This window comes from Eucyclogobius newberryi, unplaced genomic scaffold (genome assembly GCF_026437365.1).
Source record: "Eucyclogobius newberryi isolate DKJ021-1_F unplaced genomic scaffold, fEucNew1.0.hap1 SCAF_9, whole genome shotgun sequence".
Taxonomy (NCBI): Eukaryota; Metazoa; Chordata; class Actinopteri; order Gobiiformes; family Gobiidae; genus Eucyclogobius; species Eucyclogobius newberryi.
The window spans coordinates 9,669,571-9,687,497 of NW_027316532.1; the positions used below are offsets into that span (position 1 = coordinate 9,669,571).

The following is a 17,927-nucleotide window of genomic DNA, read 5'->3' on the forward strand; positions in this document are numbered from 1 at the left end:
TGTAATATATTTTATTTCTATATATATCAAACCACAATTTAAGCCATAAAATACACAATTGAAGAGTGTATTAAATTGTACAAGATACATAGGCAAGACATTTTAGCTTACTTTTTATCTATTTACTTTCATTAGATTTTTCTTCGCTGTCTCCCCCCATTTTCCAAATGATGGTACATTCCAATACACTGGACGGATCAACGGAGCAGTTAAGCTGTGTGTTTTGAAACTTATTAACAATGGCTTAGTAAGTTTATTATAATGTGGCTAGTTTGTCCTTGTGCCGTCTGGTCCGAAGAGGATGCTAAAGGTTTGTGAAATCAGACACATTTTAAAGGTGATATTTCCTGGGCGTGTTGAGAGCATCCCTGTGTCTGTGGCTCTGCTGTCGTAGCTTAATGCTGCAAACATCATGTCGACTAATGCTTCACGAAACGGTTAGACTTGAAAATAAATCATTTCTAGTGTGCGTGTGATAAGATCATAACGGGAAAGGTTTTCTCTGGTGTTGACCTGTTCACCTGCACAAGATTGATTTGCGACAATCACTGCATTATTTAAGTGACCGCCACGATGTGTATTATTTAACCTGAAAGTCTCAGTGCAAACATGATAGAACATGGTTTTAGATTAACAATTAACTCATTAATCAAGTGTAGAATAAAAAATGTTGTATCATGAAATGAATCACTAACGGTGACTAGTCAAACGATTTATATTCTAGATTGAGACTGTAAATACAGTATTAACCAAACACAGGTTAAAATATGCTGACTTCTAGACAGAATAATTATTAATAAAGTGTACTAATGATGAAAATCTGAAATTATGTATTCGTTTTTGACATTTTATCTGATAATGCTGTGGTCTTTGTTATAAAAAAAAATGTGTTCCCTCTGCACTTCCCCCTAGAGTCTTCCCCCTAGAGTCTTCCCCCTAGAGTCTTCCCTAGATTCCTCCCTAGAGTAGATCCTCCAGAAATCCACTTAGTAAACTTGGTGAATCTCATCATCTGTGTGTGTCCAGAGTCTGGCTCACGTGTGGTTTGGTTGTTTGAATCGACCAAAATTAATACTTTTTAGAGCAAATGAAAAATAATGCAACATTGCCCATTTGTAAACAAAAACGAATTATTTTAATAGTTTGTAGTTAGTACAGTAGTTAGTATTATTAGTTCTTGTGTTTCTTAGGCCCCAGCGCTACAAGCTGTAGAGAGGCCTATTGGTTCTGTAAGGGCCAATATGTATAGTTTATGATAATTTCAAACATTTCAATTTTCACACCTCTAAAATCGTGCCTCTCTACATTCTGTCTATCTCCTTTTTCTAAAATGTGTTGTTGTACAATACAACAACATTGTTTTGTTAATGGCAAAGGTGAAAAAGGTGCATTTACCGCCTCCTAATGTAGTTGTACGTCTTTTTTTTCAAGAGAGAGAGCAAAAAAGGAGAGAGAGGAAAATTTCTATATATATCTTGTTTTTTAATGGCATTTGGCAGTCAACTGAATAGGTGCATTTACCTATTCATAAAAAGCTTGTATCTCATTGATTATTGTGGCTAAAAATAGTGTTTATTTTCCAGTTCCTAGTCTCCTCCCTGTTTCCCGCTCAAGTCTGTTCTCTGCATCGTGAACTGTGACGCTCTCCAATGTCAAACGCCTCCAATCCTCTTGCTCCATCCCTGCTGGGGCCGGTCGTCCAGTCTAACGTGGACCAGGACCCTCTGCTCGGCCCTTTGTCCCGAGACGCCTCCAGAGCCAGAAGGGCCTCGAGCGCCGAGTTACACCTGCCATGGACCTGTCCCGTCACACATTCCAGGGAGAAGTTTTACACCGTCTGCTCGGATTATGCCTTTTTAAACCAGGCAGCCTCAGTGTACCCCAGGACACTCAAACTGGAGGATGAGAAGTCCAAACCCTCACAGGTACAATAGGGATATAATTCTGTATCATAATATTGTCATGGACCATTTGTAAATAGAAGAAGGAGTATAATGTATAATAAAATGTAAAAATAGGTTGTGTGATGATCAATTTACAAAGCCAACTAAAAAGCTTATAAAAGTGGATGTGCTTTAAAACAAGTGCATTTCTTTGAGCATGAACACATTAACCTAAACCACTTTCAGGTCTGTTACACAGCTAATAGAGAGACAGCTGATAGAGCCTTTCTCGTCCTGCACACAAACTGCACACTAGTGATGGGCAATACCAGTGATTTTTGATTCGATCCATTACCGTGCTATTGCAAGTGTCACAATACAGACAATTGATCCAATACAGAAACCAATGAGTTTTGTGTCAAATGTATGGAAACTCCTACTATAAAGAATATTACCTTGGCTAAAAAAACTAACTGGTTTGTTTGTTACTCCATACTTTTCAATACCTCTGTCAGTAGTACACACAAATTTCCTCAACGATGGTAAAGATGATTTTTTTTTCATTGCCTACCACTACTTGTTTGGTTTTGTTGTTTTGTGAAAATAAGATAAGATTGTCCTTTATTGTCCACACATGGGGAAATTTTGGTGTTGCAACGCAGTAGATACAGAGGAAAAGGACAGATAACTTATAGGAAGTTTGAAAAAAACACTCTTAATAGAAGAACTCTTATAAACAAAACAAAAAACTCTTATTAACAAAACTCCTCTCATATCTTAATAGGGAATGGAGGAAAAATAAATAAAATAATAATAAAATAAAGTAAAGTAAAAATAGCTAGCATAAGACTAAATAATACTAATGGTAAGTAAACACTCTTATTTACATCAATTATATGTAACAAAAAAATCTGATGTAAATTATATTTACATCAGAATATGGCCTTAATTGCTTGTGATTATGACAGTAATTGCACATGAATATGATGGTATTGCACATGGTTAAGTCAGTCAAGTATTGCACGTGTTTGTTATACAGTCTGACAGCAGCAGGAAGGACAGTCTGAATGTAAAAAGTGATAAAGTAAAGGAAACTACATAAACTTGAATTGAACTTTAATGATCACAAATGTGTTTGTTATTCACAGGAGTTCAGTCAGGGCCGAGCGGTGGAGTCAGAGGAGGACTGCGACATGGAAGAAGTGTCCGCCAACACGAAACCCATCCTGGCCTGGGAAATAGACACATCTGACTTCAGAGCTGTGCCTACCAGAAAACTCAGAACAAGTAATGAGAATGCAGAATGTTTAGTGTCTATATAACATGTCATTATGTCATTTGTTGTATGGTAAGGAAAAACGTTTATGAAAAAGATTGCAGTATATCAATCTTTAAAGTATTTTTGACGCAAACTCACTGTGTTTCAGGTAATGTGAAAAAGTCCAGCACAAAAAAGATGAAGTCATCAGTTCGACCAATCAGAAACCTGCAGGACATCCCTCCTCACGCCTCATTGGATGACATCAAACAGAGGAAAGTGCTGGATGTCAAGAGATGGTACTGTTTTGTTTTATCCACACGTTTCTGATACTTTGAAGAATAAAAAGTATGAATACATTTGAGCATTTTGTTTTCAGGTACTGTATCAGTCGGCCGCAGTACAAAACCTCCTGTGGGATCTCCTCTCTGGTCTCCTGCTGGAACTTCCTCTACAGCACTTTGGGAGCAGGCAGGTCAGCACTGTCCACGTCTCATTTCAGCTCACTGGAGAGTCGATGTGTTGATTTCAATGACAGAGAATAACCTTATCCATTTTCCTCACGTTTTTTTTCATAGTCTACCACCAATTTCTCAAGAAGAAGCTCTGCACATTTTGGGCTTTCAGCCTCCTTTTGAAGAGATCAAGTTTGGGCCTTTTACAGGGAATGCTACTTTGATGCGGTTTGTCAGCTTTATATTAAATCAAATATTATCTTAAAACTTTTCATAACAGGAAATGTTTTTCTATTGTAGCTGGTTCCGACAAATCAATGACAACTTCAGAGTCAGAGGCTGTTCCTACATTTTGTACAAACCACATGGGAAACACAAGACGGCAGGAGAAACTGGTAAGTCACATGGAGTGGTTTATGTAAGGAATTTTCTAATTTAATTTAATTTTCATATTTTTATTTTATTTTTGTAAATCAAATATGTGATTCAGTCTAGGTATGTGTCTGGGATAGTGTGCATTCAATCAAATATAGTAGACACATGGTTTATTTATAAAGAATAACATTTTAACATGAAGCTAAACTAAATAACGATGGCAAAATATAAACGCAACAATATAATTTGAATATATTGTAGCCGAAGGGGCGCTGATGAAGCTGACCCAGGGGCTGAAGGATGAGTCCATGGCCTACATCTATCACTGTCAGAACCACTACTTCTGCCCTGTGGGGTTTGAGGCCACGCCTCTGAAGGCTGCCAAGGCCTACAGGTCGGTCCAACTACTGTCTAAATGTTAGAAACTAGTCTGTGGAATTCCTCATCCAGGAATGGTCCATGGTCGTAATCTGGATGTTGTTTTTGAAATCAAAGCGTTTCGGCCACCGTCCAGAAGCCATTTTCAATCTGAAGGTATTGATGTCAGAATATATGCTGTCCTACGAGGAGGGAAGCTAGATTGGCCCGAGGGGAAAGGTTTTGCTTGAAACTTGACCTTGCCTTCTTTACCTGCTAGAATAGTTTCTGGTCGATACTAACGCAGGGGTCACCAACCTGTTGCCCCTGGGCACCAAGCGTCCTTTGAGCCTCTCGAAGTCGCCCACGTGGACTTGCTCTAAATATAGACCACATTCATCATACAAACCTTAATGCCAAAAACTCCACTAGGTCTATTTATTTGAAAGCTAAGCATGTAGAGAATGCACCAGACGAGATGTCCAGCTCCATGTCACTATTTTATTTTTTCAAAATACACCTAAACTGACCGAAACGCAGCACATGGCCTGGTTAAGATTACGACAGCAATGTTTTAATTTAAAGATGAGTGTCCTGCCCTCGCACTCAGCTTGACAGGTAGCTAACCATCATCTCCAAAAACCACACCGTTATTCCTTTTAACTGAGTTTAATTGGCATGGATGATGAAAATGAATGACGGTGTGGTTTTTGGAGATGATGGTTAGCTACCTGTCAAGCTGAGTGCGAGGGCAGGACAGCTGTGCTGGCTCAGGACTCAGCGTGGTAGTGTGCTTGACTTCAGCTATCGTCTGCGCTAGCTTTTAACAGGAAGTGAGGAACAAGGCAACTTCCGGTTTACCAAAATAAAAACGTAAAATTCAGAACTTCTTCCAAACAAAAATAGAAGGCATATAAATGCGTTTACCATATAAAATAACCTCTGGATGGCTCATAAGGAGCCAGAACAATGAGCAAAAAGGAGACATATGAGGCTCAATACCTTTGTCAGTGCCAGGCCAAGGCTGTTATAGAGAGAAGAGGAGGAGCTGGACAGACACAGAACCACTATCGGACCAGGACCAACCCAGAACTAAACCAGGTCTAACTCATGCAGGGCTAATGTTTTAAATCAGGACTCACTGAAATGAATACTGAAACATTGAGCCACATGAGGAGAAACTGAGAAAGGTTACATTTCAGTGAAGACTATTTTGTTGTTTTTGCACCTTTTTGACATCTTTTGCACCTATTTTGACAATTAAATTATTTTACTTTAGTTAGTTGGAACTAACTAACTTTGTATCTAGCGCTAGCTATTTTCCTAATCTTCTTTTAAACTGCTGTTTTGTTCTTAAGTCTCCTTTACAAAAGATATCCCAATTTTGATTAGTTTTCTTACCTGGTTAAATAAACATTAATAAATAAATGAAAGAGCCTGAGCTTGTGCGGGAGGTTGAGCGATACCGACTAGATATAGTCGGCCTCACCTCCACGCACAGTTTGGGCTCTGGAACCCATCTCCTCGAGAGGGGCTGGACGCTCCACTTCTCTGGTGTTGCCTGCGGGGAGAGGCGGCGGGCTGGTGTGGGCTTGCTGATAGCCCCTCAGCTCAGCCGCCACGTGTTGGAGTTTACCCCGGTGAACGAGAGGGTCGCGTCCCTCCGCCTTCGGGTGGGGGACAGGTCTCTCACTGTTGTGGCGGCCTACGGGCCGAACAGCAGTGCAGAGTACCCGGCCTTCTTGGAGTCCTTGGGAGGGGTACTGGAAAGTGCACCGACCGGGGACTCCGTTGTTGTACTGGGGGACTTCAACGCCCACGTGGGCAATGACAGTGACACCTGGAGAGGGGTGATCGGGAAGAACGGCTTCCCCGATCTGAACCCGAGCGGTGTTCAGTTATTGGACTTCTGTGCTAGCCACGGATTGTCCATAACGAACACCATGTTCAAGCACAAGGGTGTCCATCAGTGCACATGGCACCAGGACACCCTAGGCCGGAGGTCAATGATCGACTTTGTTGTCGTGTCATCAGACCTCCGGCCGCGTGTCTTGGACACTCGGGTGAAGAGAGGGGCAGAGTTGTCAACCGATCACCACCTGGTGGTGAGTTGGATCCGCTGGCGGAGGAGGAAGCCGGACAGACTTGGCAGACCCAAGCGCATTGTGAGGGTCTGTTGGGAACGTCTAGTGGAGCCCTCTGTGAGTAGGATATTCAACTCGCACCTCTGGGAGAGCTTCTCCCATGTCCCGGGGGAGGTTGGGGACATTGAGTCCGAGTGGACCATGTTCTCCGCCTCCATTGTTGATGCGGCTGCTCGGAGCTGTGGTCGCAAGGTCTCCGGTGCCTGTCGTGGCGGCAACCCCCGAACCCGGTGGTGGACACCGGAAGTAAGGGATGCCGTCAGACTGAAGAAGGAGGCCTATCAGGCCACTCTGGCTTGTAGGTCTCCGGAGGTCATCGACGGGTATCGGCAGGCCAAGCGAGCCGCGGCTCATGCTGTCGCAGAGGCAAAAACCCGGGCCTGGGAGGAGTTCGGGGAGGCCATGGAGGAGGACTATCGGTCGGCACCAAAGAAATTCTGGCAAACCGTCCGGCGCCTCAGGAGGGGGAAGCAGTGTCACACCAACACCGTTTACGGTGCGGGTGGAGGCCTGCTGACCTCAACTGGGGATGTCGTCGGACGGTGGAAGGAATACTTTGAGGGATTAAGGAGATCCTCAGTCACGTCTTCCGAAGAGGAAGTAGAGACCGGGGACTCGGAGGCTGGCTCATCCATCACCCAAGCTGAAGTCACTGAGGTTGTTCGCAAACTCCTCGGTGGCAGGGCTCCGGGGGTGGATGAGATCCGCCCTGAGTACCTAAAGTATCTGGATGTTGTAGGACTGTCTTGGTTGACACGTCTCTGCAACATCGCGTGGCGTTCGGGGACCGTGCCTCTGGACTGGCAGACCGGGGTGGTGGTCCCTCTGTTCAAGAAGGGGGACCGGAGGGTGTGTTCCAACTACAGAGGGATCACACTCCTCAGCCTCCCTGGTAAGGTCTATTCCAAGGTACTGGAGAGGAGAATCCGACCGATAGTCGAACCTCGGATTCAGAAGGAGCAGAGTGGTTTTCGTCCCGGTCGTGGAACACTGGACCAGCTCTATACCCTCCATCGGGTGCTCGAGGGTTCATGGGAGTTTGCCCAACCAGTCCATATGTGTTTTGTGGATCTGGAGAAGGCTTTCGACCGTGTCCCTCGGGGTGTCCTTTGGGGGGTGCTCCGGGAGTACGGGGTCCGGGGCCCTTTGCTCAGGGCTGTCCGGTCCCTGTATGACCGGAGCAGGAGCTGTGTTCGCATTGCCGGCAGTAAGTCAGACCTGTTCCCAGTGCATGTTGGACTCCGCCAGGGCTGCCCTTTGTCACCGGTTCTGTTCATAATTTTTATGGACAGAATTTCTAGGCGCAGTCAGGGGTCGGAGGGTGTCCGGTTTGGGGACCACAGGATCTCATCTCTGCTGTTTGCAGACGATGTTGTCCTGATGGCTCCATCAAACCCGGACCTGCAACATGCACTGGGACGGTTTGCAGCCGAGTGTGAAACGGCTGGGATGAGAATCAGCCCCTCCAAATCCGAGGCCATGGTTCTCGACCGGAAAAAGGTGGCTTGCCCTCTCCAGGTGGGTGGGGTGTCCTTGCCCCAAGTGGAGGAGTTCAAGTATCTCGGGGTCTTGTTCACGAGTGAGGGAAGGATGGAGCGTGAGATCGACAGGCGGATCGGTGCAGCGGCTGCAGTGATGCAGTCGCTGCATCGGACCGTTGTGGTAAAGAGGGAGCTGAGCCGAAAGGCAAAGCTCTCTATTTACCGGTCGGTCTACGTTCCTACCCTCACCTATGGTCATGAGCTTTGGGTAGTGACCGAAAGAACAAGATCGCGGATACAAGCGGTCGAAATGAGTTTCCTCCGCCGTGTGGCTGGGCGCTCCCTTAGAGATAAGGTGAGGAGCTCGGCCACACGGGGGGAGCTCGGAGTAGAGCCGCTGCTCCTCCCCGTCGAGAGGAGCCAGCTGAGGTGGCTCGGGCATCTGTTCCGGATGCCTCCTGGGCGCCTCCCTCGGGAGGTGTTTCAGGCATGTCCCACCGGGAAGAGGCCCCGGGGAAGACCCAGGACACGCTGGAGAGACTATGTCTCTCGGCTGGCCTGGGAACGCCTCGGGATCCCCCCGGAGGAGTTAGAGGAAGTGTCTGGGGAGAAGGAAGTCTGGGAGTCCCTGCTCAGACTGCTGCCCCCGCGACCCGGCCCCGGATAAAGCGGCAGAATATGGATGGATGGATGGAAATAAATGAATAAAATGATACCACTAGTTTAAAATGTGAATTAAGTTTGGGTTTTCATATTCAAAAATGCATAATAATTACACACAAACCACACACATGCATATTTATAAATAATAACATATAATTAGGTTATGATTAATGTACTTGGAGTAATTGTTCTGGTAGCCCACGACCAACTCTGTGCTCTTGAAATATCCTTCAGCCCCAAAAAGGTTGGTGACCCCTGCACTAACTAGTCCAGCAAGTAAACACACTATCAAGCTTCTGATGGCCGAAACGGGGTTCCAAAATATTGTCCAGGTGACTACCGTTGAAACCTTTTCCCTTATACTGTCTAAATGTAACATTATTTTAGGTCTAACTTTATGTATAATATTGAAGGGGCCCATTGCCAATAACTGAGATGGAGCACTGGATTTTGATTGGTGAACCGAGCAGAAAGCACCCGGCCATTCACTGCAAACGGTAACTATCTGCTATCTGCTCTATGGAGCTCAACAGGGATTTTCCTCATAGACTTCCCTAAAGTATTCAAAGTTTGAAAACATGCTGACTAGCTCAAAGCTAGTCAGCATGTTTTCAAACTTTTAAGTCTCCCTCAAAAATGAGATTATTCATCTAAAAAAATTAACTAACTAAACACTACAAGTCCTATGCCTATATAAACTGCTACATTATATACACTTTTGCTGAATTGTTATTTTTATGTTTTTTTGGACAGAAAACAACAGCGTTAAGCTCAGTAGTTCTGCCTCTGTCATGCCGCTTAATAATAATGAGCTTATAATTTTTCAAAAAAGGAGAAATTAGGAAATGTGTGGGCTTGAAAGTGGACTTAAGATTTATTATGTTGTTGTCTTTTAATGATGAAAAGGTGGATTTACCACTGCCTACTGTAGTCTTTAAAGTATGTGTTTTACTCTATACTGTCGGTGTAATCCCTCATTCGTCCAGGCGTGTTCCATAGTAGAAAAAGCTTCAGTTGTAGTCATCTGGACTCAGTTTGAAAAATAGACGTTTCGACTCTCATCCAAGAGTCATTGTCAATAAAAGAATTTAGGTCGAGAACTCCGATATTAATACTATTCTGTGGTAAGACCCGCCCATTGGGAGGAGCCTTCCTGAAGTAGAAAGAGTTGTTTGTTTCAACAGAAACTCCCCCCTTGTATCTACAGAGCTAGCCTATTCAGAATCTTAATGGGCTATTAGAAACCTCTAGCTCTAATTTCTAATAGCTCATTACTTTACTCTATACTGTATTAAAAATAAAAAAGGAGAGCGAGAAAGAGAGGACGACGTTCATCCTTCATCAGAACAAAACAGTTAATCAATTTTAGTGTCATTACTTCACTCAGCAGTCACCATATTGTATATTCAATATTTCATAAAGTGAATAATTTGTACATGAAGTACCAAAGTTAAGGTGTCAAATAAAATAAAAGTCTGAACTATGTATAGTATTGGATCTCCCAAACTAAGTGGGTGACGTAATAGAAGGAGAACTTAACAGAGCTTAACTGCTGTATCGCTCTAGTCTCTATTTAATGAGTGATTTATGTCATTGACCACTGTATTAAAGCTACAGTGAAACCTTCTTGTCTGTAGGTGGGTGGACATTGTCACTGACCTAAACACACAAAACCCTGAGTTTCTGGACATCCGTCATTTAGAGAGGGGGATCCAGCGCCGGAAAACTAAAAAGGTTTGGACATTAAATGTGTAGACTATAACATTTTACCATTTCAAATTCTTGTGTACAGCCAATGCATCCAGTTACTTATTAATTCAACCAAGTGTAGACTGTGACCCGTCCCTACAGCACTTGCATCCAACTTGTCTAGCCAAATATTTACAGGTGTTTTTAGGCGTGTTTTTCTAGTTGTTGTAGAAGCATGGTAGTCAGGGGCTTTCTCTAATTAATGTGTGTCCTCTTTTATAAAGATTTTGAACCTGTTCATTGTTGGCTAGCACTTTCGCCTCACAGCAAGCAATTCTGATCATCACTTTTGCCTTTTTAGTTTTTTTATGAATACAAAACCGCTCTAACCACTCTGTGCCTCAGGTGGGGGGCAACCTTCACTGCATTATTGCCTTTCAGAAGGTGAACTGGCAAAAAATGGGCCCCTGGGCTTTGAATCTGGAAACCTTGGGGCACGACTTCCATGCCCAGAGCACAGAGGTCGTCCTGGGAGGCGAAGAGGACGAGGACCGGTCCAACAAGCGTCTGTCTCATCTGGGACGCTCCCACAGCACGGGCTCCCACAAGGAGCAGAACTGGAGGCGGGCTCATCACACAGAGTTCAGACAGCGCTCCCGGGACAGTGACCTGGAGGAGGACATGACAGACTGAGGAGGCGGAGTACAAGCTGCTGACCACTGCAGGTTTTAGTGTATATAGCCTTTTTCATTGAGTGGTACGAGTCAGGTCTATGTGGCACCATTTTGAGTCATACTGTGCTGTGTCCAGGAGGTGTAAGATGAAGTTAGTTTGTATTTTAACTTTTAAAAAGTACATTGTTGTTTAGTTAATGTCTTTGGCAATTTGCTAAATTTTTACATTTTGTAAATGCAATGTTTTAGTTTACAAACTCAAAGATAACTCTGCTTTTTACAAGCTTTAAAAAATAGAAAACGCAAGAAAAGAAAAGAAATAATGTTTGTATTTGTGTAGGTTTTATTTTTCCGTTTTATGTTAAAAAAAAAAACATCTAATATTTTTTGTTTGTGGTTATTTTTTTGTGAATCATTTGTTTCGAGTTATTTTCGTGTTTGTCTGACAGCTTTGTACCAGTACATTTCAAGGCACTTTTTGTATCTTCCTGACTTCTGTGCCATCCTAGCTGCCTGTTATACCATTGTGTACCTGTAGAGGAAGTCAAGAGCTGAGCTGTTCGGTGTGATGACAAAACAAAAAGCTTACATAGGATAAACACCGCAAGATGGTAGTTTGTGGATGAATATAAGCTGTATGCACCAAAGAGGGTGTTTAGTTATGTTAATCTGTACAATGAGTGTTACCTGGAGTTATGCAAGATATATGAATTTTATACATAAGGTATGCCTTAAATGGGTGAATTACAGATTGTTGTATGTAGATGAAGTCAATTAAGTAAATTAGGTTTGAAACACATTTACATTTGCTTTGGGAAAGTATCCAGTGCTGCTCAGAGCAAAGCAAACGTTGAGTACAGTTAATTTAGCTTCTCTTTAGCATTTATAAACACCTATGAATTGTAACATGGGGATTATTTTATGAAACAGTTTACCTAAAATAAATTACACTGAATTGACAGTTTTTTATCTGGGTTTATGTTCCATGAAGCAGAATTAATATTTAGATGAACTAAAGCTCTACAAAAACCAGTGTCCTCATTTAAAGCGGTGGAGGAGGTTTAAATGACTTGCTTTGCCAAACTTTTGAAAAACTCTTGAATTGATTTTAATTATCTTAACATGATCTGTCCTACATTCAGAATTGAAACTAAATGATTGTTGTATGACTCTAAAAGGAAGAACGAAGCCAACACTTTTATGTTTTACTTCCTCAATAATAAAAAAACAAAGAACAGTGTAAACTTAAACCAGGCTGTTCTTGAAAATCTGATTTAAATAAGCATTCCCATTTAAAATCTGCTTTTCCTCATCATAAAACATCCGTTTTCCACCAGCATTGCATGTATGTTTGTCATCTATGTGACATTTTCAGGAAATATTGACTGAGCTGAAGATGGATTTCGATCTTGATATTTTTTACATGAGACAGTATTGTGTGATCAGAAGGACAGAAGGGGTCGCTTTTGGCACATAAGATATTGTAGTTCTCTGACTTGATATAGCATTTACCCTTCCTTCATTACATTATCCATCCCTGATCTGATATTGTAGAAATAAAGCATTTGCTGCTTTAGTGACATATGTAATGGGCTTTTCCCGTCAGTGGTGCTGTGAGCTTCTTGTTAAAGATGTTTGACCTTTTTCTTGTGCTTTGTGCAAATCTATTCCTACAGATTTTAGACAATTGCATTTAAAAGTCAGAGTATTTATGCAAAACTTGAAATTGTAAACTGCAGGTGAAGACTGCATGTGTGTTGTGATACATTAACTTTGTTCACACATGTATTGCGTTTGATTATTAGGCCCGAGCGCCACAAGCTGGCGAGAGGCCTATTAGACCCGTAAGGCCGTGCGAAGCACGGCTGCGAAAGTGCGCACGTAGTGTGCACGAAATCAAGCGCGAAGCGCTCGCCCACTTCCAAACACTCACTAACGCATTCCTCCACGCCCCGTGCATACTAATTAGTAGTAGGAAAATGGAACATTACCGTTGTAAACGGGCAAAGCCCGTGCAAAAGTGCGCACTAAACGTGCACTTTAAATTGGGAGTCATCTCCATACAAAGCACTCATTTGCCCTAAGTAGCTCACGAATACGTTCCCCATCTCTTGCATGTTCCGTGCATATAAGCATGTAATGCAAAAATTGAACATTATTACTGTATAGAGGGCCAAAAACACAAAGTGGGCGGAGCCCACTCAAAATTAACGAAAGTACCCGTCAGTGACCAGGGACCCACACCATGAGGTAGGAAAGCGCGAGCGCTTTCCGAAAATGTATAGTTTATGATATTTGAAAAATGGGAAACAATGTTTTCGCATCGGAATATTATTCTTCTTTCTTCTTCTCGGGACCAACCCCCCTATTTTTCACCCAGTGAACATTGACGAAAAGTCACAAAAATTTGCACACCTCTAAAAATCGTGCCTCTCTACATTCTGTCTATTTCCCTTTTCTAAAATACAAAAATTGGCGCGTCAGCGCCCCCAAATGTACCAAAAATGCATTGAGAGATAGGAAATGACCCCAAAAAAATCTGATCGTAGAATCATGAAATTTGGCGCAGAGGTAGATGGTGACAAGAGAAGTAAAAAATATTAGTACGGCAACGCCGTCTGCCCAACCAAATGCCGGCCATATTGCTTCAAAAATGGCTAAGAATGACTCGGTTTTTCCAAACGTCGTACTTTTACGAACTCCTCCCAGGGCGTTGGCTCTAAAAAGCTGAAATTTGGTGAAAATGGTACTGAGGAGTGGGACATCAAAAGTTATTCAAATTACATTGATACCTGTCACGGTCTCTGAGCGGCGAAGCCGCAAACTAGCTAGAATTTCAGAAATCTCCCAAATTTAACATTTCTGCCGTTTGCGCAGATAAAGTCCGAATTGCGTCAAATTAGAATCAGTTGTTAAACTCTTTGCCCTAAACCTACTTGAAGTGAAATAAATTAATTTGGCGCCACAGCGCCCCCTACAGATTTTATATGGAGGTTAAATGTTTAGTTTTGCAAAATTTTATGAAATTTGACACACAACTCAATTTTGGCATCCCCATCAAAAAAGTCAATGAGACCCATGTCATAATTGTTACGGATTTGCCGTAGCGATGACCAAAACCTCCCATGTTATTCCAATGGGGAAATCGCCAGAACATGTATACACTTTATACTTTCACAAACTCCTCCCAGGGCGTTAGCCTTATTAACCTGAAATTTGGTGAGACTCATCTTCAGGTGTGGACCATCAAAAGTTATCCACATTTTTATTCAAAGAGTCACGGTGTCTGTGCGGCAAAGCCGCACATTTTGCCAAGAATTCAAAATAAAATTGCTTTTTGATGGTAAAACAAAGGGGAGAAGATGTGACAGCGTCACAGATTCAGCAGTAGGCGTAATAAAAGGACAATTGGGGCGCGTTAACGCCCCCTCCTCTTGCGGCGTGGCGGCGAGGGCCGATCATTGCCGCTTGCGGCTATATTTATTATTTATTTCTCAATAAAGTAAGACTTTCATAAATAGATATAAAACAGGCTTTCTGTCATTGCATTCAGTCACTCGATGGGTCCTTTTAATACACGGCGTAACTCTGTGATTTGAGCAGGTCCGATGCGGCAACATCCTCCTAGAAGACAGACATTTTAAAATTAATACAAATTAAATCCAATGTATGAATTCTTGAGAAAGTAGTTCAGTGTCACCTATGAAGGCTGCTCCATGACTTCTCCAGCTTTCACAGAATTGAGAAAGTGACCCCACCTTTTTCTCTTGAGCCAACCATCTTTACATTAAAAAACAAAACAAAAGTAGCTGATTTTTTTTTACATTTTGAAGATCATTTTATAAATGCACACAAACTATTCATTGCCGCATGGTGTAAATAAATAATGCATGAAATGAGAAAGGGAAACGCACAATTATAAGACTAATAATGTATCATCATTAATATTCAATCTTTATTTAGCTACAAAGTATATTGTTATATTATTTATGGGAAAAAGTAGTACCCCTTGTCCGTGTCCCACTCCTCTCCACTGTTGGGATAGACCACCCAGCTCAGGTCTGGGTTTAGCAGGGTTTGAACTGAGTCCAGGAGTGGCTCCACCAGATCTGGAGCACAACAGTTAACTCCAACTGCCACGACCTGAGGGCATTTAAGAGCCACCTGCACCACGTCAGGAAACAGGCTGCCGTCTGATATACACTTCACATCCTACGAGAAGTGATGCACAGAGAGGGAACCATGTGTCACGAGGGTGCAACTCACATGCAAACAACAAAGAACAAATAGTAGACAAAGCAAGTAGTACCACCAAGATTAAGCTTTACTTTTTCACTGTTGGAATGATACATGAAAAGGGTAAAAATATGTTTCAAAAAGATCATTTGGCGATTATGTTTTTATTATGGCTCATAAAAAATGCTGGGGCCACAAGAATAAAGTCGTAAAAGATTTGTGCTTTGAATTAGTAGAAGAAGTAGTGACTGGTGGTGCAGTGAAATGATACAATATGATTGATGTATATTGACCTTACAGGAAAAGGAGAGCCACGCTTCAGTGTTGGGAAACTCTCTGAGCAGCTGAACCAGAGCCTCTGCTTCTTTAATGCTGGGGATTGTCTCAAATGCAATAATGTCTGCGCCTGCTGCAGTTAAACACTCCACCTGAGGGCGGTGCCAGGATTTAAGACTCTGGAAACAACAGATACAATTAACAACGCAGCAGGAAAATAACATTCTCACTTAGAAATATCTCCATTACAGATTATATATTACTAAACCTGAATTATAAAAAAACTAGTAGATAAAACTTGGACTCCACATGTACGGTAATAATGGGCACCAAAATTGAGATAACTTCCCATGTAACAAGATAATTTTTTATGTGTCCTATATGACATAAAACGTTCCTCAATTTCTCCCTGTCTTTGACAGATTTTTTTTAGTAGTAATAAGTAATAATAAACTGTTCGTGTCGCTGTTCTAGTCCAATGGTGTCCAAAGTGGGGGCTGGGACCCCTCAGGGCAATGAGCTGGGGGTTGCGAGATGATTTTAAGATGCAATAATCTATTACACTTTATTTAATCGCTCTTTTAATTGAAAACAGTATGTTTAGTAACCATGGGTAAGTTAATAAACTACTGAAATAAATACAATTAAACATCATTTTCAGTGGTTGATATATATTGTGGGGGTCCCGAGTTGGTTTCATAGTTATTTTTGGGGTCCTCGGCCTGAAGAGTTTGGCATCCCGTTCAAGTGATTGTTTTTAGCATGTGTAATAGAAAACACTTTGTATGAAAACTGCTTCATAAATGTGGATTAAAAAGGTTTGATTGATATGACAATATTCAAATAGTTTCTCATGGTTCATTGAATTATCAACCTGATGTGGGACTAAATAAAGGCGTTATATTATAAATATTATTGAAGTAAGTTGAGGTATACTTTAAAAATGGTACTTTGCATTCAAGTTTTTTATGCAGATTTTTTTGCTAATTTGCCAGAAGAGAAATGTTGTAATGTGGCTCTAAATGAGAGTGGAGCTCGCCCTACCTCAATGCTCATTTCTTTCGCATAGTCCCCTGTGTACTCAGATCCATCATGAAGAAATGCCCCGTAAGGTCCAATAGAGCCAGCCACTAATCCTTTTATTTCACCTATAAAACAATCCTTGCAAATAATATACACTGTATACTTTTATACAATATACTTTTGTTGATTTTTACCCGTTTTATTTTCCGACATATACTTCTGCAGTGTGTGTTTGGCCAGATGGACTCCAGACATCAGAAGCTCTTTGGCGTGTTCACAGGTCACTCCTAAATGTTGGATAAATCCTTCTACACTGGCCTGGTATGTAGCCGTGGTAATGACATCACTGCCACTGAGAAGAAATCTATTAAAAAGATAATTATAATCAATATGGCTGTGTAAAATAACTCACAATGTTCTGAGGTAAATCCACCTGTAATGGACATCTTTTATGGCTTCAGGGTTTGTGTGCAAAAGTCTGGCACTCCACAATGCCTCCCCCTGTGGTCAAAGTCATATTACAATGTCAGAGTATAGACACGTCTAACTTTTACATATTTATTCAACTATAGGTGGGTAAATGACGAGTTAAGAGCTAAGTACATTATACTTTAGAATGAATTAGTCAATTTATTTGTCATGCTTTACCCCAAGCTCAAATCCTTGTGCTTCCAGTTGAGTTGCAAGACCTCCATCCAAAATTAAAGGTTTATTCTCGTTAATATAATCCCTCAAAGTAATAGGAGAACACATTGTCAGACAATGCATGGACTATATTCTGAAGAATGTTCTACTCCGTAAGTAAAGTATGTGTTTCTTCCTGTGAGGGGAGCACAAGCCATGGCACGAGCCCTGGAGGGGGCGGTGCTCTGCGGACTCTTGTTTTTGTTCCGGGTAAAAGGTCAAACGGTGCGTTGGCGGCAACTCGGTATTTATTGCGTATCAAACCGATTCACCAGTAGATGGCGCATGACACAAGCTTATTGTCCGCACAGCAGCAGCTCGTGGATCTGTGGTGCAGCTTTATAATGTTGGGGTTGTTTGTTGGTGAATTGTTGCCAACATGGAAGTGCCTAGTCCATGGCTCCAGAGCATATTGTGATAATAAACTGCTATAAATGAGCTTTTGAAAAATGTTTACTTACTTAACTGCACAGCTCTCAGTGTATTCCTCAAAGCTAAGATGTACAACCCATATATAATCATAAAAATATACAAAAAGGAAAATGTAAACACTGAGATACAACACCCAATCATTTTCGACTCGGCCGTGTTCCTGAACGCTGCCTCGCTTGTCAGCACAGTTACCATAGAAACTAGACAATGAAGCGCAAAGTTAGCGGCTAGTTTGCAAACACCGCAGTCACACACAACATCAGAAGGTTGTATACGTTCTCAAACACGGTGAGGAGT

The 17,927-nt window shown here is 42.0% G+C and overlaps 2 protein-coding genes across 3 annotated transcripts; one reads left to right on the forward strand and one right to left on the reverse strand.

The window, feature by feature from the left end:
- The first annotated feature begins 205 nt into the window (after positions 1 to 205).
- LOC140354114 (basic immunoglobulin-like variable motif-containing protein) lies at positions 206 to 11,312 on the forward strand. Its single transcript, XM_072439006.1, has 11 exons — positions 206 to 310; positions 1,584 to 1,925; positions 3,032 to 3,170; positions 3,311 to 3,440; positions 3,521 to 3,616; positions 3,720 to 3,824; positions 3,897 to 3,991; positions 4,233 to 4,365; positions 9,030 to 9,113; positions 10,254 to 10,350; positions 10,711 to 11,312. Exons 2-11 carry the CDS (start codon positions 1,650 to 1,652, stop codon positions 10,996 to 10,998), a joined length of 1,443 nt encoding a protein of 480 aa, XP_072295107.1. The 5' UTR covers positions 206 to 310; positions 1,584 to 1,649; the 3' UTR covers positions 10,999 to 11,312.
- A 3,219-nt stretch (positions 11,313 to 14,531) lies between these two features.
- LOC140354476 (homocysteine S-methyltransferase) lies at positions 14,532 to 17,352 on the reverse strand. Of its 2 annotated transcripts, XM_072439527.1 has the most exons (8): positions 17,163 to 17,350; positions 16,948 to 17,015; positions 16,709 to 16,878; positions 16,536 to 16,639; positions 15,509 to 15,670; positions 14,986 to 15,191; positions 14,680 to 14,759; positions 14,532 to 14,603 (listed from the first exon to the last, which is right to left on the reverse strand). In XM_072439527.1, the coding sequence occupies exons 1-8, from the start codon at positions 17,280 to 17,282 to the stop codon at positions 14,533 to 14,535; spliced, it is 981 nt and encodes a 326-aa protein (XP_072295628.1). In that variant the 5' UTR covers positions 17,283 to 17,350; the 3' UTR covers position 14,532. The 2 variants fall into 2 exon arrangements, with proteins under 2 accessions (XP_072295628.1, XP_072295629.1); XM_072439528.1 differs by lacking the exon at positions 16,948 to 17,015 and having other exon boundaries at positions 17,163 to 17,352.
- Positions 17,353 to 17,927: the final 575 nt, after the last annotated feature.